Source organism: Biomphalaria glabrata, chromosome 10 (assembly GCF_947242115.1).
Source record: "Biomphalaria glabrata chromosome 10, xgBioGlab47.1, whole genome shotgun sequence".
NCBI lineage: Eukaryota > Metazoa > Mollusca > Gastropoda > Planorbidae > Biomphalaria > Biomphalaria glabrata.
Genome location: NC_074720.1, coordinates 6,733,479 through 6,755,378, shown reverse-complemented (window position 1 = coordinate 6,755,378; position 21,900 = coordinate 6,733,479). Strand labels below are relative to the sequence as shown.

The following is a 21,900-nucleotide window of genomic DNA, read 5'->3' as shown; positions in this document are numbered from 1 at the left end:
ACTCTGAATGACAGAAGATCCTATAAACGGCTCTAATTTTCTTTTAATGAGCAACAGTTACTTACGTGTCGGATAGTAAATATTTTGATACCATGTGAAATGGTCTTAATGAGACTGGAATATTTCACGCCCCCCCCCTTTTTTTCCCCTTCCCCCCACTGGGTACTCATCGCAACCAGCGCTAACAAGAGGAGGGATAAATCATGTGCGTAGTTTCATGTAAGCATCTCCATGGCAACAAGCTGTCAACACAGACTCAAAATATATTTCTATATCGAATCAAATAAAATGATAAAAGTACAATTTAAAAAAAGAAATAACTACCAGTAGAATAAGCATTAGGTTTTTTAAAAATAAATCCCTCCTTTATGAAGCTGACGTGTGGTCTAGAATTGCTCATTTTATACATCGTTATAATGTCACATTATTGCAATGTGTACAGGTGGGGGGTTAACTGTCCAGTTTCTACATAAGATGGTGCGCAAAATATTTATGTATGTCTATTTTTTTTATTTAACCCCATTCTGAATATAAAGAAACATTTTATTCCAGAGCCGGAATTTCTTCAGAAATCGTGTTCAAAATTTAATAAGCCAAATTTAATTTTTGGATGATACCGTTAATATCATTTAATATTATAACTTTAAGCTAGACTTTTAGGTAGTACTTTTTTTTAATCAAAGGTATACATAAACTGTCAAATTTCTGGGAAAATCGGTAAGGCTGTTTTCCAAATACTAGTCAAATTCTCCTTCTTCCCTAGTGCTATTAGAGCATGGAATAGGTTGCCCGAGCCAGCCAGGAAAACAATTGACTTGGCAGAATTTAAGTCACTTGCATGACTAGATTGACCTAGGAACAAGCGTAGGACGTAATCATCTTCTTTTTTTGAAGTAACGTCTGTATTTTATAAGGTAAGATAAAGTCCAGTTTCCAACCAGAGTATTTTTGATCCTATGAAGAATTTTTGCAAGCTAATGGGAGGAATTTTAAAAGGATTCGCTTTTCAATCATATCAATCATAAATGGTTTCTCTTGAAGAGCTATACATTCAAAATGTATTGAGTGATTTGTGTGCATGTTAGTCAGCTGTTATTACTGTTCCATACCAGATCTAATATCTGTCAATTTTTAAAAAAAAATTTAAGCAACTGTATGCTGTACATTAGTACTTTTTTTGCAAATAAATCTAAACAAACAATGTATTGATAGTTATTATTTTACTTAGGTCAGTGACAATAAACTAGGACAAGTTGACTAACATGATTCAGTTGATAGTAATGCTTCAATGACTAAATAACATGATAATACATCTATCTTGTATAGAATCACTAAGAGGGTAAATAGCAAATATACATCTTTCTTGTATACAATTCAAGAAATGATAACGAATAAAGAAGTTTTTTAGCTCATTCAAAAATGCATAGAAATAAAGACTGAAAATCAACAAAGAAATCACACTGCTAAGTTCATAAACATACTAATTCAATAAGTACATATCACCTAATAAAGCCAAACCTATTAATTCTTGTCAGATGTAACAAAATGACACAGTTTTGGGGAATATTCTTTTTTTTTTTGGGGGGGGGGGGGTGTTAGTTAAATTGCTTCCTACCGCAAACATCCCGCAGGACTGCGGGGATATCGATGGGCAAGGTTCAAATCCAGAGCCATGGAGAAGACGATCCATAGTGCGTACTATATAACTAGGCAGCTATTTTCATGACAAATTGTACAAAACTTATTCTTAACTTTAATTTTACTAGACTAGAAGGCCTCTAAGTTTAATTCCATCAGCTGACTGTATACTCTTGAGCTTGGTCAAAAAGGAAAATTTATCAAAAGAAACAGACACCTTTCCCCCTCCCCCCAGACCATGGTTGATACCTAATGACATGTAGTAAGAAATGTTTAATATTGGAGGCAAACATCTGAATACATGCAAAAGTCTGAACTTTACTGCCAGCCTTAACATTACCTGACACTACCTGAATTATCTTGTTTTGAGGTAAAAATAAGAAACATCTGAATACATGCAAAACTCTGAGCTTTACTGTCAGCCTTCACACTACCTGCCACTACCTGAATTAACTTGTTTTGGGGTAAGAAACAACTGAATATAGAAAATATGTTTACATTGAACTGATATTGCCAGTACCTTGGGGGAAGAGTCCTACATTTGTCAAAACTTCCATTTTTAACTCAACCAAAAAGGCAAAGCTTTGACTTCAGTTATGACCCCTAACAAACTGTAAATACAATTAAACAGAAAGTCTTCCAGTCCACTATTCAACATCAGACCTTAACTTTCAGTGACTGAACTACTTGGCATGCAAAGTCATGCAACTTAAATTCATTTAAATGGTTCACAAACTTTATTTCCAAAAAATATATTTTCACAAATTCTAAACAACTAACAAACCATTTGTTTCACTAGTGATAGAAAACACTAGAAGAGATAAAAAGCCAGTACTTTCTGCGTCTTCTCTTTTGTTTTTGGTTTAGCTTTTCAATGACTGTACATCAATATCTTCAAAGTAAAAATTCATAAAACCAAAAAGTATCTTTAAGATGCAGTATTAAAGGTTACGAGTCATGTTATAAAATTACAGAATGTTTATTGCAAACACTATAAAAAGAGATATTTGTCATAGTCCAACAAAATCTTAGAGCACACAAATGAACAAGTTGTAGTCCAAAATGTATATATATATATAAATTTATATATATCACAATAATTTTAAATGTTTTTGTAAAAATGTATACTTATATAATTATATATATATATATTTATAGATGTAGATAGATTTTTATTTATACACATAGTTAAGAAACATAAAAAAAGACAATATGTAAAGTAAGAAATATAAGTATGAAAGTTGAAGGTGTAAAATAAATGTGTACAATAACCACATGATTCTTAAGTGACTACAGATACAAGTATGCATGGAGTTCATTCTTTTTTTTTTTCAACAAGACCAACAATATGGAGTGTGATGCATCTAGCTACTGCATTTGTTGAGTTATCACTTGACTCACAAACTATCAGAAGTCGATTGCAAGTAAAGGTATGGGTGTAATGTGGTGCAAGACGCCGAGCTTGAATGCTAAGATGGATACATACAAGAATAACGAATAATGACCGTCCACTAAAGATGAACTTTACATATAACTCTCAATACAAAATGGGAACAGTCTGTCGCTGATACAATGTTTACTCTGCGAAGGCTATACCCTGTATTCTGCTGCTAATGAATCTACAGTCTTTATTAGAAAATAAAGTCAGGTTCAAAGTCTATCATCATTGTTAACTACTTAACAGAAGCAAAGAAAATTTCTTACAAATGTTTCCTTAACAAGTGCACCAGGCTGGTCCATATGTTCATTTATTTTACTCTGTACAGCTTTAATTTGGACATTTTGAAAAAAAAAAAAAAGTTTTGAACAAGAACCTTACAATTTGTTAATACAACATTCTAATTATAGGCACAGTTGCCAAAGTAATATTCACATTAAGTTAAAGTTTAAAAACCTGATGATTCAAATTTTGGGAGGTTTAAGTCCTGTTCCCATTACACACAAGTCCAGATAAACAAACTGGGCCCAAAATATGGACACTTTTATTACTCTTTCCCATTCCAAACTAACAAACACATCTGGTAAGCTATTTACAAAACAAAATTGGTATACGCAAAATGCATAGTGACTTAAACAAAACATAAAATCTATTTACATTTAAAATATATAATTATGTGGTCACCAGTAAAAATATTTCAAAACTGTATAAACATAACTTATAGTTATAATGTTTTTTGTTTGGTGTAATGCACAAATTGTAAGACAAATTTCCTTACGGATAATAATATTATTATATTATTATTATTTCAACATTAAATCTATTATTAGATGATGATATATCATCAATACATCTTCCTTGAGAGTCCAAACTTGTGCCAGTAAACATGAAAGCTAACGTATGACTCAACTAATGGGCTATAGGAGTTATTAAGTCAAAGTTTCAAAGCAAGCCTTCTTTCTATGTTGTTTTGTTTTTTTTTGGTCAATTTTTCTCAAAATGTCATCAAAACAAAATCTCCACAAGGATTTAGAACTGAGCTGATTGGTGTCAAAGCCCTCAAATACTGCACTTCATTCTGCAGTGATAGACTGCACTTGAGCGGTGACATGCAAAAAATAATGAAAAACAGACACCTCATCATTAATAATCTCAAACATCTGTCTACGCCTTACTAACATATACTCTAAAAGCGATTTAACATTTTAAAGTACATAAATATTTTAAGACATTTAAAAAGTTTTGGCAGACAGAAGATTTTCTGGATTTTTTAAAACATGATAATTCAGACCCAGTTGTGACCTATATATAATTTGGAAGTCCTATAATTATCAGACAAGCAAAAAAAAAATAAATCTCTGGCTATATTATTAAACAAAAAAAACACATGGGTCCAGCTTTATCTGCTTTGATAGCAATGTGCTTTATTATTTTATCCCTGCATTGACATGGATTTCATGAAAGGCCTCTATATAAACATAAACACTATTGGAATGACTTAAAGTCAAAACGCATGTGCTTAATCTAGAAATACATTTTAAAGCAAATATTTTTATCAATAAGAAAAGTATCACAGCCTTTAAGTAGAACTACAACACATCTAGTATACCCTGAACACTGTATAAATCTACACTATAGCAAAATGTAGCTGCTAATTGCTAGTATAATATATTAAGTCACATACGAAGTCAAGTATTAAAAAGCTATACAGTGCCAGCGCTCAAAAACTATACAGACCTGAGTCTTGTATATACAAAGACATGACATCAAACAAAAATCATGAAAAGATCAAAATAACATAGCTTTTCGCATGTAATTGTTTCCTTGAGTGTCTACTGATTCATATTATGTAATCTGATCATATCATGCGACTTGATTTACATCATGTGACAAACTGAGCCTTAGACTAGGAGGTAGTAATTGTGTCCCAGCATTTTAGGGAGGGGATAAAGGGAGGGGGGGATAACCCTTACATTGTATTTCCACATATTTAACATTAAGCTTAACCTGATAAGAGAGAAAAACTTTACTTTGGGGCTTTTGGGGCACATAGGAAAAGATAAGCAAGCAGGAAACATTAGGGCCCATGTTTTCAGCCAGGAAAGAACTCAGGAACAATGAAGGCAGCAAGTAAACCAAGAAATATTAAACTGAAGGCACATATGAAAGGGAAATAAAAGACATAAGAAATATAAAATAATCAACCAAAAGAAGTTTTAACTCTTTCTCTCCGTTTTTCCACGCTCCGACAGAATTCTTCATTTTGCTTCAACGTTTTCGTTTGTCATCAGAAAATGTTTTATTTGGTCTAGAATTAAAGGGGAATGCCTCTTTTTATTTAACACAAAGTAAAATTTATAATTTTTTTTTTTTGGTTTTTAATTTAATGAGGTAAAATCAACAATTAGGAGAGAAAGAGTAAAAAAAAATGCCAAATGAACACTGCAGATAATTATGGTTGTGAAATAACTTTTAGTAGAGCACAAAGAAGTATCTTATGTTAAAGACCAGAGAAGAAAGCTAACAAAGCAAATAACGTCTAGAAAAATGGACTGCAGTCATGAAAAATGACAATGACAAAAATTAACATAAAAAAAAAAAAAGAAAAAAGTTAAATTATTATTGGAAGGTTAACAAGAAAAAAAAAGGGAAACAAAACGTGGAAAGGGAGAGTAAAATATTTTACGAAAAAAATAGAATTGCATTGTAGTCAAACATAGACTTTTGTTATGACACTTCAAATCCTACAAGAATAAGTATCAAATTGATAAACATTAGGTCCATTCTATGTATAAGACACAGTTGATAAATAATAAATGGTAGATTGGATTAAAAAAAAAAAAAATACATATAGATCATTAGAAATTTTTTTATTTATTTTGACTACTGCTCAAAGGATTTAAAAAAAAAAAAGGAGTTACCTGCCCCAAGATATATGCAGGGTATTGTTTTTCTCTCCCTTTGCTTTCCCTGACTCTAAATGCCAGCCATTCCTGCCCAATATTAATGACTGCTAAATTAGTTAAGTGGATGCTTTGATGCCAGCATTATGTTCATTCTGGCAGAGACTGTTAGCCTAAACCATTAATACTAGACAAGCTGCATACAGATTGCATTAACTGTGTACCTTTAGAATTGATTGAAATAGTTTTTTTTTAGGTTTCTTTTTTTTTTCTTCTTTTTTATAGATTTATACTCTTGTGAATAGCAATGGTTCTAAAACTTGAGCAATAAGGAACTAGGACTGAAACAAGAGTTCTAGAGTTTTCAGTGCAGGGAACTCAAGGTGAACAGTAATGGTTCTAGACATTTTAGTGATAGAAAAGCAAACAGGGTAAAGTGATAGTTCTGAGATTTTTAATGCTTTTTATTTTTGGCTAGGCCAGCAGAGCAGAAATGGTTTTAGAATCTTGAGCTACATACTATTCATACTAGCCACAAGTCTGGTAATTTAAGATCATTGTGAGAAGCCAATTTATGCAACAAAACGCAAATTTTAAAAAAGTGGAAGTATCAATAATGCAAGAAAGATATGGGCTAGTAATAGTAAAGATCTTCTGAGGCAGGGGGCTATTGAAGAGGCGGGGGGGGGGGGGGGGGGGGGTAAGGGGGGGGGGGTAGAAAGGCAGAGGGAAGAGGCTATAGGTAAATAGTAAGGGCAGCAAACTAGCAATGAAAACATGAGTAATAACAGAATTTTATGATTCTAGAAGAAAGCATTAATGAGACTATTTCAACAAGAATTAAATTGTTTTTCACAGCTTTGCTCTCCTCTCTATTAATTAGCTCAACATCTCTTCAGAAACTCATCAATTTACAAAGTGCCCAACCAATGACCTCATTTCAAATCTTACATCTATTGCACTGCAGAGAAATTTTTTAAAGAATATATTCTAAGTTTTATTTCTTTAAACCCAAGTTACAATAAATAATCTACAATCAAGTCCATTTTTTTAAACAGATATTTGTCATCATATATCTATTTCTCTTCTTTCTTTGACATGTCTTTGGGTTTGGAATTCATAATATAACAAGTCAGGAAACAAAACAAAACAAGAAATACATCTTATGGACTTGCTTATAATGGCTTGTGATCAATGTGGTTTACAATAAGCTGCCAATTTTAAAACAGAAATCATTGTAATTATATGTACATACTTACGCCAGTCATTTTTTTTCACAACAAATCAACAGAAAACATAGAGAGCCTGAAACCCTTAAGTTTATAATTAGAAGAACATGAACAACAAATGGACCAAAAGTTGCAAAGTGTTTCTTTAGAGGTCAAAATAAAAGCTTTTTGCAAAAAAAAAAAAAAAAAAATATATATATATATATATATATATATATATTAGCATAAAGAATAATCAGTATTTTAAACCACAAGAAATGTCCACTCTTATTACTAATTCAAAAGTAAGATTAAATATGTTGATATGGATACACTTTAATAAGGGGTGTAAATATAAAATGTACTCAACTGTGTTTTTGTTAACTGGTGACAGGATACTAAGTGTTCATTTAATGACCTCCTGCTCCATTTCTTAGACACAACCTTTGGTCCAGCATTATTGAATATAAGCACCAGAATACATTCAGATACATATTAGTGCATACAGGATATTACATTGACTTGTACAATACGGTGATGAAAATAATGATCATGTAAATGTATAAATATATATTTACATATATATGTATATAGTAAAAATGTCTTTAAAACATAAAAAAATATGGCACAATATAATGAAAGCTTTATACTTATGTGTGAATTTATGTGAAAAATATTGTAGACAAAAAGGCAAATTGTATTTTTAACACAATCAAATATCTTGAAATGTTAGTTACTATATTCAAATCTGTACAATATCAAGTGTAGACACATTACATTTGTAGCAGGTACAGACTTTGGATAATGCTACGCTTGTTTCCTTGTTTTTCAAGTGTTGAGCGTTTCTTCAGAAATGAAGATTATTACGTCCAAGCCTAAACATGGCGCAGGACAACAGGGGGTGACGATGAGCTGGATTCAAGCTCGGGACCATCGTTACAACAGTCTGAAGTGCATGTCACATGACCAGGCAGTCATGCTATACAAACTGCAAACGACCTAAATGTCCAATGTGATGGTGACTAGTGTGGCTAGTCCAGGCTGAGTACATCAGGATTATTAAATCTACACTTACCACTCTATCTAGGTTCAAGATGCTAAAAGCAACTAGTTATAATATGCAATTGATCTACTATTAAAATTTTAAAAATATAAAACTTGTCTTCAGGTCTGAAGAAGAGACTAGACATATTCATACAAGACTAGTTGTAGCCTATTATAAGCTTGTGAATTACTATTTGACATAAATACATCTAGACACCAAAAAGGGATGTTTTGTGTAATCTTGAGTACCGGTAATCAAAGAGATTTCAAAGAGGACTCAAAGTTTCTTCACATTGGATAAAACATGTACACTAATTTCTACAAGTAACATCGCAAAATCTGGTCCCAACAGCTCCAGCAAAACTTTAACTGAACGAAAAAGTTACTAGTGAGATACACTATTTGCTGCTTACACAAAAAAAAAATTAACATATTTAAGCTATTAGCAAAATGTCCTGAACATGGACTCTATGTAGTTGAGCTTTGTTAACAGCTGTAACCCTTTAGTTCAATAAATTACCAAATCACAGCTTTATAATGCTATAACGCAAATTAAAGTCGCTATAATTGTGATGTGAATATGAATAACCAACATCCTCATTTCTCTATATCACAATGAAGAAAGAGACACCACAGAACTAGCAGTAAGCAAGTTGAAGGTTCAAGCCTTGTGCATGGATAATAGGCACTAACTCTTGGGATAGCTAATCCTAGAAGTCAACAGGTTTACTTAGAACTCTGATCTAAGAGGGTGACCAAGGTAATCCTTGTCATACCATTTCAAATATCTTAAATTCAGATACAGAACATCAGAATCAGATTTCAATAATTGCCTGAAACACAAAGCAGGCAAAGTCATTAATCCATAGCTGAAAATTTGTCATTTCTCCTTCCAAGCTGGTTAATAGGTGCTTCCTTTAAAGAGTTCTGCCAGGATAGGTTTATTCGCCACTTCTTTGTATCTCTCGAAATTCAATTCATCCCAGAGCTGACGACATTCCAAAACCAAGCTACGAAGCGAGGTCAGGATAGAGATGATTTTGGCAAAGACTTTCAAATACTTGCCTGAGTGTTGCTTTTTCAGTAACATTAAGAGAGCTTGTATGACCTTGTGGTGAATCCTTTCAATGTGATCATACCTGGAGATGTTCACCCGATCTAATGGAAAGACAAAATATACATTCAATAATAACCAGTAACAAAAATTTAAGTTGTTTTTTTTTAAATAGAAAGAACTTTGTTTTTTACAAACCAGCAAAATTTATTAAATTAAAACAAAGACAAATTTTTAACCAGTAACTAAACATCACCACAGAAATTAAATTTGAAAAGCTATTGGTCTCGCATGAAATCTATACTTTTTCAGGCAAAAATTTCTGTGGGCTGCTTAACTCCTCTTTGCTTAGCAATAAATTTTTAAAAACGTATATATATAGTTTGTCTATCATGGTTCAATGAAAACCACTTTTATCATCCAGGGGGCTGAGAGCTATGCCACTGTTGTTTTGTATCTCCTCATGCGGATAGTGAAACCTATGTGAGCCCAGAATGTTTAGCTGCACACTAGGCATGTTAGGCCAGCTGGAGCTAATGTTGTGATGATAACATAGCAAACATAAAATGAGAGCTAAAATTGCAAACTAATTTAAATAAGTTTTGAACAGGCCGTGTCTAAGTCATATGTCAGTAAATCTAATGATGCATGTGATGTTTTGTTATGACTCATAAAATGTGAAGACACCAAACTGCTTGACCACCAATATGAGAGGGGGGGGGGGAACTGGAAAAAGATACACATCTTAGGAGAAAAACATATGATGGATAAGTTACAAGAGAGACACTGAACTAGGAGAAAGTCACATTATTGGTTGGCTCAGCTGGAATTGAATTTTTGGACAGTCTCTTTCATAGACTTTGTACTCGAGTGTTTCTAAAATGTTTTGGTATTTGTAAATAAGTTCTACCATTTAAAATAAATCAAATTCAAATAGAGAGTTGTTGTTTTGTGTCCACTTGTATTGAATGAAAGCACTTGCATATATATCAACTAGTAGGACTGTGATAAATACATCTGTACCAAAGTTCATTAAGCATGCACATGAGAATTCAGCTTTTGTTTTACAGATACAGAATTATTTGACTAACTTCCAACTGCACAATAAAATTCAAATTTTGTTTTAAACATACAGAATTAATTTGTATTTGTATTTTTGGCACATCGGCACAATTTAGGCCACGTCGTGTCAAGAATTAATTTGACTAACTTCCAACTGCACAAGAAAGTTCAGATTTTGTTTTGCAGACGCAGAATTAATTTGACTAATTCAAACTAACATATATAAAAAATGCTCTTTAAATAGTTCAACACGAAATACTGACAAGTCTCAAGCTACAAAAAAAATGTCCTTGAAGCACTTATTAAATGTACAATGATAACAAAACTGAGCAGATGAAATACAATTGGTCAAGAAGTTAAGTATCAGCAAACATGGCAATCAGTCAAGTTATGACTGAAATTTAAATCTATGTATTTGTTCTAAGGGTTATCAAGATAACATTCTTTGACTCCCACGAGATTGGATTCATCAGAGAGCCAGGTGTGAATATACTTGGCCCTAATTAAATCCTGTGGCACTCCAACTGAGAAGGAAACACATAAGAGGTAAACAATAAACTGATTTCCCAGCTGAGGAGAGCTCTACCCTCTTATAGAGTGCAGGTTTGTTTTAAAAAAGATAGAACACCTGCTGGTGACTTTGATTACATAATGAAACTAACATTCTGCACATTTAAGTTTTATTTAGTGATAGAATCATATAAGCATGTCAATTAGACTTGAATTAATAATCTACAGGCTCAATAAGAAAGGAACCAATGAGCACCAAGGGTTTATGTGGCTAGAACAAACCAACAAATTTGACTCTGACAAAACTGATGTCAAGTCAGTATCCTAACAACTGCCAATGAGGACACAGTAGCAGCAAAAGGGTTACCAATAACAGATTTTTTTTTATTGCAATTGAACTATCTTATCTTATTAATTACAGATATTCCCTCAAAAAATAAGATATTTATATCTTACATGTATCCATGTGTTAAACTAATCATTCATGTTAATTAGAGACTCTGCTAAGTCATTGGTTTTCCTGGCTGATTCATGCAAACCATATCATGCTCTAATGGCACTAGGGAATTTGTCCAAGCAAAGGGAATTATAAAATAAAAACCAATGACTAATGGATGGACTCTTAAAATTTTTGTTTCAGTTATGGACCTTTCACACAGAGCAGGGGACTGTAAATAATATGCTTAGCTCATGGACAACAGCTGCAAAAGTTGTCACAGTAGTATTTTAGTTTTAAACAAACAGACCCAAAGAAAAAGAAGGAAACTGCTTTCCATTCCATTGAATAGAATCATCTTATCATCAGTACCATTAAGTGAAGTAAATTGTCCTTATTGCAGGGAGATAATCTTGTGTCAATTTTTTGGGGTAATAATTAAAAAGCAGAATTAAACCATTTCAAAAGCAATATTATAATCTTGTTTCCAAACTCATCCATTCATGTCAGATATCACAGATGTAAGCCTCAGTAGATCATTATGTGCATAAAAAACAACAACATCCAGTTGAAAAAAAAAAGGTACTCTAAAGCCACAAAAACAGAAAAATAATTCACTGCATTTAAAATGTCTCAGTCACTGATTGTTTAGCACATTTTTACAAAGTAGGCCATATTTCGTTATGAAGAAAATTACACAATAAATCAAAGCTATGTTTGAAAAAGAAAAAACATATTGAGAAAACAATCCCTCACTGAAGAAATTCAGATCACCATGTTGAAACAATATCCATGGTTCAATATAACAAAAGCCATGGTTCTTTTTCTAGCCAGATTTTTGCTGCTGGACAACATAATCTTTGGCTGCCAAGGAAAAATAGTGTGCTGTTTTCTTCATTTGTTTAGCACTTCCATGCAGAATTTTGGTTATGTTGGGCTGCAGTAGTATTAGGGTTTGCCTAAGCTGGATTAGGAGGAATCCATGGTTCAATATAACAGTATCTCCAAACAAGTTGAAATTGAATCATACACTTCCAAATACACAAGCGTAAAATGTTGATAAGTTAAATATAGAACAGCAGAATTAGTACCTAGCAATAAAACGGACATTAAAACTTACCAGGAAAAAAAATGCAGACCACTTTAAGAAGAACCACAGATTCAAAATTGAGCTTCAGCTGTTGAATCTGATTGGTGAGTCTGAATATTTTATCTATCAGCTCCTTTGAATGGAAATAAGTCATTTGATGGTAACAGTAGGACCTGTTGGACTCCACTGCAATGTAGTCCTTGCTGCTGTAACCTCTGTAGTATCCCAAGAAAAATATTTCATAGACACAGCCTAAGAAATAGGTAGAGATAAAATTGAAACAGTTTTTAAAACAAAGTATGAGATACCAAGTAAACCTCTAAACCGGATTAAAAAAAAGCCTTAGAACTAATCTATCCATGTAACTTTAACTTTTTCATCTTCAACTCTTTAACCCTATTTAAATAAAATTTATATAATAACTATTATTTTGTTTTGTTCTTATTTGAATTCGTAAGCTTTTAATTCTGTTACAGCTCTTCTTTAATTAATATTTAAAAAATGTAGACTAGTTTTCATGCAACTATTGTTCTCCCCTCCAGCAGTAACTAAATAAGATCACCAAGAGAGCTCTTTCATAAGAATAAATTTATTTTCTATTTTTGACATCCCACAATGTCAGCTGGCCTCACTACTCTGTCAACTGCCCTCACTGCACTGCACTGTCAACTGCCCTTACTGCACTGTCATATGTCTTCACAGCATTGTCAACAGTCTTCACTGCATTGTCAACTGCCCTCACTGCACTGTCAACTGCCCTCTCTGCACAGCACTGTCAATTGCCCTCACTGCACTGTCAACTTCCCACACTGCACTGTCAGCTGCTTTCAAAACACTGTCAACTTCCCTCACAACACTGTCAACTGCCCTCACTGCACTCTCATTCGCCCTCACTAATCTCTAACAAATTTTCATCATTCTTTTACTCATTCCAAGTAAGTTTAAGAAATTAAATTATAGGCTAACAAACACTTTCATCAATAATTTTCATTCTCTATTATTTAGGAAATTAACCCTAAAACACTGAATTAGGAGCTGTACAGAAGGAAATTTCCAGGAACTTATAATCTGAGGGATATGACAGGAAGAGTTCCAAAACATCAACTTATTGTTTTCACCCTGTCACTTTATTTTTTCCTAAGATTTTTTTTTTTTTTTTTGTTTCTGAATAATAACAAAAACTAATCTGGAAGAAGGAAGTCATTCTAAAGGTTACCTTTGACAAGCTCAGTTTGATCCGGTACGCTGAGCTCTTTGAATCCTGGGATCCGCTTCATGAATGCAATCAGATCCCTGATGTCTGAGTCCATCTTTGATGAGCAGTATATGATGTCATCCATCCGTCCATCTACATCTATCCCAGTGGTGTTGTAGATATGTTCATGCTCATCAATGTCAATTTTACCTAAATGTCCAAATATTTCTGTCTGAAGCTGACATTTTTCCTAAAATAAAAAACAAAGTAATATCAAAAAAAGTGTTGTTTTTTTTTTGTTTTTTAAATCAAATCCTACTTCACATTCTAATAGAATCTGATTGGATGGGATCTGATTGACTCAGATACGGATTGAATCTGATCAAATCAGAATGAATTGGAATGAATCGAATCTGGTAGGAAAAAAAAATGGCCAGGATGGGGATTTTAAATTTTGGGATTTTTAGGGTAACCCTATGTCCACCCAACTCTAATGGGTACCTGACTTTAGTTGGGGAAAGTAAAGGCAGGTAGTCATTGTGCTGGCCACATGCACCTTTCTCGTTAACCAGGCCAAAGAAACAGATGAACTTAACATCTTCTGCCCTATAGATCACTAGGTCTGAAAGGGGAACTTTAACTACTTTACTATGGGGATCAAAATCACACTATCTACATTTTTAGAACAGCACTCTATCAACTTTGAAGCCAGTTTGGGGAATTTCAAGACTTTCAGTGAGCTTTTATCTACCATGGACCCATGAAGAAACAGATGATCATAACATTATCTCCCTATGGATCGCAAGGTCTGAAAGGGGGGCTTTACCCATGAAGAAAGTTCCATCTAATAGTAGGAATTGAAAAACACATTTACTGTGCATCAGAAAAAAAAATATAAAAAGAAAATATTTGCCTACATACTTAACTTTACTTGCCTTATATAGTTTATATAAAATATTCCTGTTGGATTGTCTCAGTGTTTTCAATACAACAGAGGCTCAATGCTCTGTATTGTAAACATCTAAAAACTAAAATGTTTCTCCCAATGGTGCTGAGTACAATGTGGGCATTAAATGCCAAGACAATGTATCAAATATTATTCTGAAAAATGCCAATATGGATGGCATGCAGGCAATGAGTACTGCTCAAAAGCTGCACTGGCTGGGGCATCAATCTAATACAGAGAGTATCACTACATACCAGAGGCAATATTTTTTTTATTGGATGGCTTGCAATACTTCAAAACATATACTGGTAATAAGTATTTTAAAATGTGTGAAAAACTAGATTTTTGGCTATTTTAAAAAGCACATATATGTATGTACATTAACTCAAGAGAAATATAATGAAAGATTCTAGTAATATAATTTTAGCTTAATGTACACAATATATATTTTTATAACTATTTAAATCTGTAATAGATCTTGATAATATACCAGTCAAAATTATAAAGAACATTTGTAAAAAAAAATCTTATTGATATTAAAGGTGGAAATTAAATCAGGTAAAATAAATATGGCTAGTAAAAAAAACAAATTGGTAAAAAGATAAACAAGAAAAAAGAAGATGCTAGAAATTATTTTTTTTTTTAAAGTATGAAATAAAATTAAAAAATGTTTCTTTACTTTGCATTCTTTAGTTCTTTTCTCAAGTTCTTCATCTGGAACCAAATTTAGATCTTTGACTAATTCCTTGTGACTAGAGACCAAAACTTTAACAAATTCGTCCAGTTCACTCTGACTATACTTCAGCCATGTTGTTTCTGGTTCGCCCTCCATCAGGAGGTCCGTCAATGTCTCTCTCATCTGACTAGATGGACCCAAACATTCCCCTTGTGACATAGTTTGACAGTCTGCAGAGCACAGAGCCAACAGTTCAGATTCCTGAGATTTGGGTTGAAATTCAGTAGGGTCTGAAAGGGTCACATGTGAGATCCCTTGATCTTCATGAAAGTCCTGCAACAAGTCTAAAGTAAGCTCACTACCCTGTGATGTAGAAGCCCAAGGCTCAGGATCATCACTGGGTGGTGTATCAGTCCATGTTGAGGACTCTATTAGCATCACATCTTTGACTATTGAGTCTAAACGTGGACTGGAAACATTGTCATCTTTCTTACGTTCACTAGCCTCCAGAGGCTCTGCAGAAAACATCTGAGATGTTGAACTGTCTCCACTATTTAAAGCATTGGAACTGTTGGATAAGTTGTTGGATAGACTACTAGATGAGCTCTGCTCCATTGAACTGTCACTACACTGGGTAACAGTAAGCTGCTTAATTTCTATAGTATCTTGTGTTCTTTTCATGTAGGTGTAACGACCAGTCTTTATGGCTGGAAAAAAAAAGAGAAATATTTTTTGGCAAAATTTTCTCAAACAGAAATTTGAAAAAAAAAAAAAAAAGAATTAATATAATATTAACTTTTTAATGAAACAAAATGAGTATATAATTAAATAAATTTGGTATAAAATATTCTCAGAATCAGCATTACTAGTCAAAAGCATAGCTATATAATTATATCAAATAAGGCACTCAATTTGAAACGCTTCACTAAGTGTTGACATTGGGATCAAAGCTATTAATTGGACATATGGTGCCTGAGTGGTAAAGGGCTTGGCTTCCTAACCGGGGATCCCGGGTTCAAATCCTGGTTAAGACTGGGATTTTCAATTTAGGGATCTTAGGGCGGCTCTGAGTCCACCCAGCTCTTATGGGTACCTGATATTAGTTGGGGAAAAGAAATGGCAGTTGGTCATTGTGCTGGCCAGATGGCATCCTCGTTAACTGTGGCCCACAGAAACAGATGACCTTTACATCATCGGCCTCATAGATCGCAAGATCTGAAAGGGGAACTTAACTTCTTTTTTAAAGCTATTTATTAATGATTATGCAAGAATTGACATAGATATTTTTAAAAAGTCTAATATTGTCTAAGCAATCATTGCAGAATAGTTGATACAATATTAAACATTTTAGATTTTATTAACAGTTTGCTATCTAGTATTAAAATTTACATACTTTCTAAATTTTGTTTAATTTGATAGGCATCTCAACAATAAAAACAAGTAACTAACTAATAGCAACTCTAGTCCACATTATCCCAAAGCTTTAAGGATGATGGACTGTACATATAAAAGTTCATTTATTTAGTTTCATTGTTGCTGCAAACTTAAATACACTATAGTGAAAAGTGTAGTTTTTCTTTTTAAAATGCACCAGACCAGGTTGACTGCCTGGTCATGTGGGATATGCTCTAGACTGTTGCCTCAATTGTCAAGCTCTGCCTACCAAAATTCCTTGTAGTACTGTGGAACCTTTATGTTAAGGTGTAACAATCTTCAACTGTGGAGGAACATCCGGAACATATAAAAGAAAAAACAACTTTTTTTTTACTGTTTCAACTTCAACTAGCACTAAATTATGTCAAATCCTCTTTTTTAAAAACCTTTAGAACAGCAGTTACCTTGCCGTTCTAAGTCTCTTACCATCTTTGGACATGCCTACATTGAGACATTTAAGATAACGGCACTTGGGACAGCTCTTTCTTCTGTTTGAACTTATGGCGCAATTTTCATTTCCAATGCAAACATATTCACCATTTCTCAGCAAACTTCGCCTGAAGAAACCCTATTAACAGGAGAGATTAAAACAAATAGTTTAAATTATAACATTATATTCAAATACAGTTATGGGATTGGTATAATGGATAATCAAATTAAAAAAATTAATAATAACTCAAATGCTTGACCCCAATATTAAAATTTCCTCTTAAAAATAAATCAATGTCCTAAAAAAAAATGCAAGAAGAAATAAAAAAAGGTTTATATATTCAAAACTAACATATATATATTTAAAGCTAATATTAAAGCTAATATAATATGTGAGAAGCATGGTCGAGAGGCCAAGTGCACTTGAACTTGGCTAGGCTACCTAGAAGGGGGCTCGAGGTTCGACACCCGACTCGGGCAGAGTTGTGTTTACTGAGCGCCTAAAGGCCACTGGTCCACAAATGAGATTGGACCAAAAGCGCTCTGAGCAGGCTATAAGCATGAAAGTAGCGCTATATAAAAGCTATAATAATAAAAGAGAAAAAGTAGCCCTTTCAAACCTTGTGATCTGTAGGGCAGATGATGTAAAAGGTCATCTGTTTTAAATGGCCAAATATTTACTAAGGTGTCATGTTACCAGCACAATAACCAAAAGCCTTTACATTCAATAACTAATGTAGGGTACCCATCAGAGTTGGGTGGACTCAAGAGCATTCTAAAATCCCAAAATTAAAAATCCAAGTCTGCACAGAGATTTGAACCCGGGACCCTTCCTGTTCAAAACCAAGGAAAAAAAAAAGCAGGTTTTAACCTTGCAAGCTTCACATGTATTAGCTCCATAATGAAAACCAGCCGCTGGCTCTCCACAAACTCTGCATGGAGGAAGTGGCCCAGCAACACTAGAAACACGATCCTCTGGAGGGCGCCTTTTGCCACGCATTCTGAAATATACATTTTGTCAAAAGATGACTTTAAAAGCTTAAGTATATTTTTATAATTAGATAAGAGGTCATAACTAGTTCATGTAATAAAGTAACGGAAGTTTCTTTCTCTACTAGCATCATGGTTTAGAAATTACATCTGGTTACCATGGAAATAAATTTAAGTGTAGACAGATGTGATTTTTTTTTCTCTTCCAAGAGACTCAAAGAAGTCAGATGAGAAGACTTTAACATTCTCAAGACAAAGAATTACGCCAAATTCTATAGTAGTAACAACTTAGGAAAGGGATTGGTTGAAACAACGGCAGGTAAAGTAATTGAATATATTTCATGAAAACCAAAGACTTGTCGATGATTAGGAGAATAGAAAAAGTTCAAGAAGACATTTTTAAATGAACATGTCCCTACCATTTTTAAATGAACATGTCCTTACAATTTTTAAATGAACACAATTTTTAAATGAACATGTCCTTACCAATTTTTAAATGAACATGTCCCTACCATTTTTAAATGAACATGTTCCTACCATTTTTAAATAAACATGTCCCTACCATTTTTAAATGAACATTGCCCTTCCAAAAAAAAAAAAAGATAACACAAAAGAGACCTACAATAAAATGACAAGGCACCTAAATATAACATTAAAATAAATACTACTTCAAAGCTTACATATATAGAGATCAACAGTGACCTTATATATATGGTTATTTCCCATGGAAAAGGAATGACTATCAGTAACATAAGAGAAACATTGATTTTAAAAGAAAGAATAACCCAAAACCAAATGATCACATATTCGTCGGGAGACATGGGTGTAAGACTTTAAGAGGCAGATGTACACTAAGATTAAAGCTAAATTTAGAAGAAAAAAATAACACATTACATACAATAATTGAAATATTAGAGAAAAATAATATGACAAGATGGCAGCACTACTCATGCATTAAACACTGAAACCTGTAATGCAACAAAGAAGGAAAAGCAGAAAGCAGTATTTTTGAAGTTATTAATCAAAAGGTAAATGCAAGACATTGGCTATTATGCCAGGACATTTTAAGAAAAACAGGACAGACAGTCAAAACTAACCGATGCAAAAACAATCCTCCATTGCTAGGAAAACTCTGATTCCTCCTATATGAAACCACTCAGGACAGCACTTATAAAGCTCAACAACAACAGAAAAAAAAAACTGTTATTAAATGGATAACAGGACATATAGAACTAGAAGGATATGAGAATGCTGACATACTCGCCAAGTGTGGGAGAACTAACACACAATAAAACATGTATTGCATTCTATCCAGAAGAAATGAAGAAAGTAATAGTGAATAAAATAAATGAGACATGTCAAGCTCTCATCCAAATCACAAGAAAATGACACAACCTATTATAAGCTATCCCGACAAGATCAACGTCTAATCTTTCAACTCAGAACTGGACACAACAGAATGAGACAACATATGTTCCGGAAGCTGAAAATTGGAACCAATTGAATCTTCCCACGTGGAGTGTCACAATGCTGGTCATGTCCTTCAAAACTGCATTCTTTACCAAGAGGCCAGATCAAGACACTGGCCCCAAAAAACCCCATAGTAAGAAAACTATATGGATAGCTCCCTGAATTGGAAACCACTGCACAGTTCATCTCATATATTGGTCTAGTCATCTGAACGCTCCAACATAATAATGAGAACGAGAAAGAAGAAGTCAAAAATAGATATCTTATTTAAATATATATAGATCTAGATTCTAGATCTACTTCTAGTCAGTAGACTAGTATGCATACAATGTAGATCTAATATTGACTATTACAAGATCTAAATCTAGACTTAGATCTAGATTTACATAATTTTGATATAGATCTAGATTATCTAGACTTAGAAATCCACATATCTACAGTGACAGTCTTGAATGAGAATGATGTTTAGCTAAATCTAGATATAATTTACAATGAATCAATGATCTAATGTAAAACAGTAAACTAGACATAGATTCTAGATATATATCAAACTAGAGTCTAGACACTCTAGATTCAAGATGGTTTAGTGTTTTAGTTTTAGAATAATGATGAAACACGAATTGAATATTATTGAATCATTGAATATCATCTATAGTCAATAGTCAAAATGTCATGAGATGATCTATAAAAATCTATCAATACCATCTAGAATCTATTATTAGATGTATATCTACATATATATACTTACTATAATAATGATTATTAAAGAATAAAAGATCTAGATCTATTAGATGTTTTATGTAGATTCTAGAATCTATTATATATAGATTCTAGATGTCTAGATCAATCATCTAGTCTAAACACTAAAATTAAAAATAAGAAATAAGTTAAATAGATCTAGATCTAGAATTAGATCTATCTATAATCTATGTAAAAGGCTTAGGGTGGTTTTTTTATTTTTACAGAGATGATGATCATGACATGCATGATCATTGATGATTATCTAGATCTAAGTGACACTAAGACGACTAAGTCTAAAACTCTAAATCTACTTCTAGTCATTCTAGTCTACCTTTGAGTTGTCTTTGTTTTGGCTACTTTCAGTTGACTTTCACTTTGATAACATTCAAATTCATTATTTCAAAAGCATTAAATTTATCAAATTAAATATGAATTCACTTCACTGTCTTCAGACCAATTCAAATTATTGAATTATTCAGAATTTTTAGACTGACTTTTTTTAGACTAGAAGTTCTAGTAGTAGATCTAGTAGTACTAAAGTAGAAACCGAGTTATAAAGAGTAGTCTGACAGAGTTAGACTCTACTAAGACTCTAGAGTTAGACTCTATTAGACTTAATTCTTAATTAGACTAATTAGAGTAGAGTAGCTAGAGACAGAGAGTCAAAGATTAGAGTTAGATCTAGAATCTAGTCAGTTACAGACCAGAGACACCAGAATACTGAGTAGAGACTAGAGTAATAATAGAGACAGAGTATTAGATAATTAGTATAGACTTAATGATAATAGACTCACTAACTTAGAGTTAGAGTATTAGACTAATTTAGTAATTAGAGTTAAAACTTAGACTTAGACTAGAGTAGAGTCGACCTACATTTAATTATTTTCTAATAGATCTAGACTAATCTAGAGTTAGAATATCTATAACAGGATGTGAATGTATTTTATAAACAGGTTTAATTAGATGTCTATTTCTTATAATTTATTCAAGACGCCAAGATTCTCTAGACTCTAGTCTATCCCAAATCGGGCTGTTGCTGGTGGCCACTGTTTTTGACGTCACGTAAAGACCTTGTTTATAAATTGTCAATAAAAAATATTATTTTAGAGTTCCTTCCCTTTCTAGACGAGATTCAAAAGAACTAGCCTATATAAGTCTACCTATATTGATCTGTTGTTCATATACCATTACTAAAAATCTAGATCTATTAATTAAAACAAATCTAGGATTACGAATCTAATTTTAGAGATTTAACTAGAACCACTAGATCTACATACATTAAGACAAGAGATATAGATCTATATATTTTCAGATAATAGATCTAATTCCTCGGTTAAATCCAAACATAGTTTCCAAGTGAACTATTTTAATCTTTCTGACAGTTTTGTATAGACTCTGTTTTGTATCTGTTACACAATGCAAGACTAAAAAGATTTAACCAGGCTTAGCCAGTCTTGGCTACCGTCAAACCGTAGCGTGTTTATAACAGTTATGTAGGTTAACTTGGTCTAGCCGAACGTTCCGCTCCACCGCTCCTGACATATATTATTTTAAATAGGTCTATGCGATTAACTGCTAGGGTTAAATTTCATTCATATTTTAAAAAAAAACAAAACATAATATCAATTTGAAACAC

The 21,900-nt window shown here is 32.9% G+C and overlaps 1 protein-coding gene across 3 annotated transcripts; it reads right to left on the bottom strand.

Annotated features, from left to right (window-relative positions):
* Positions 1–1,205: 1,205 nt before the first annotated feature.
* On the bottom strand, positions 1,206–21,727 carry LOC106063924 (nuclear receptor subfamily 1 group D member 2-like). Of its 3 annotated transcripts, none has more exons than XM_056044601.1 (7): positions 21,610–21,727; positions 17,935–18,064; positions 17,061–17,202; positions 15,204–15,907; positions 13,600–13,828; positions 12,414–12,635; positions 1,206–9,389 (listed from the first exon to the last, which is right to left on the bottom strand). In XM_056044601.1, the coding sequence occupies exons 2-7, from the start codon at positions 18,061–18,063 to the stop codon at positions 9,133–9,135; spliced, it is 1,683 nt and encodes a 560-aa protein (XP_055900576.1). In that variant the 5' UTR covers position 18,064; positions 21,610–21,727; the 3' UTR covers positions 1,206–9,132. The 3 variants fall into 3 exon arrangements, with proteins under 3 accessions (XP_055900576.1, XP_055900574.1, XP_055900575.1); XM_056044599.1 differs by having other exon boundaries at positions 21,542–21,677; XM_056044600.1 differs by lacking the exon at positions 21,610–21,727 and adding an exon at positions 21,138–21,333.
* Positions 21,728–21,900: the final 173 nt, after the last annotated feature.

Excerpts from the sequence above, each read along its gene's own strand:
- LOC106063924 (XM_056044601.1), bottom strand. The coding sequence starts at position 18,063 with ATGCGTGGCAAAAGGCGCCCTCCAGAGGATCGTGTTTCTAGTGTTGCT. Across the intron at positions 17,203-17,934 it reads ATACATGTGAAGCTTGCAAG|GGTTTCTTCAGGCGAAGTTT; the intron begins GTTAAAACCTGC and ends TCCTGTTAATAG. Across the intron at positions 15,908-17,060 it reads TGTAGGCATGTCCAAAGATG|CCATAAAGACTGGTCGTTAC; the intron begins GTAAGAGACTTA and ends TTTTTTTTCCAG.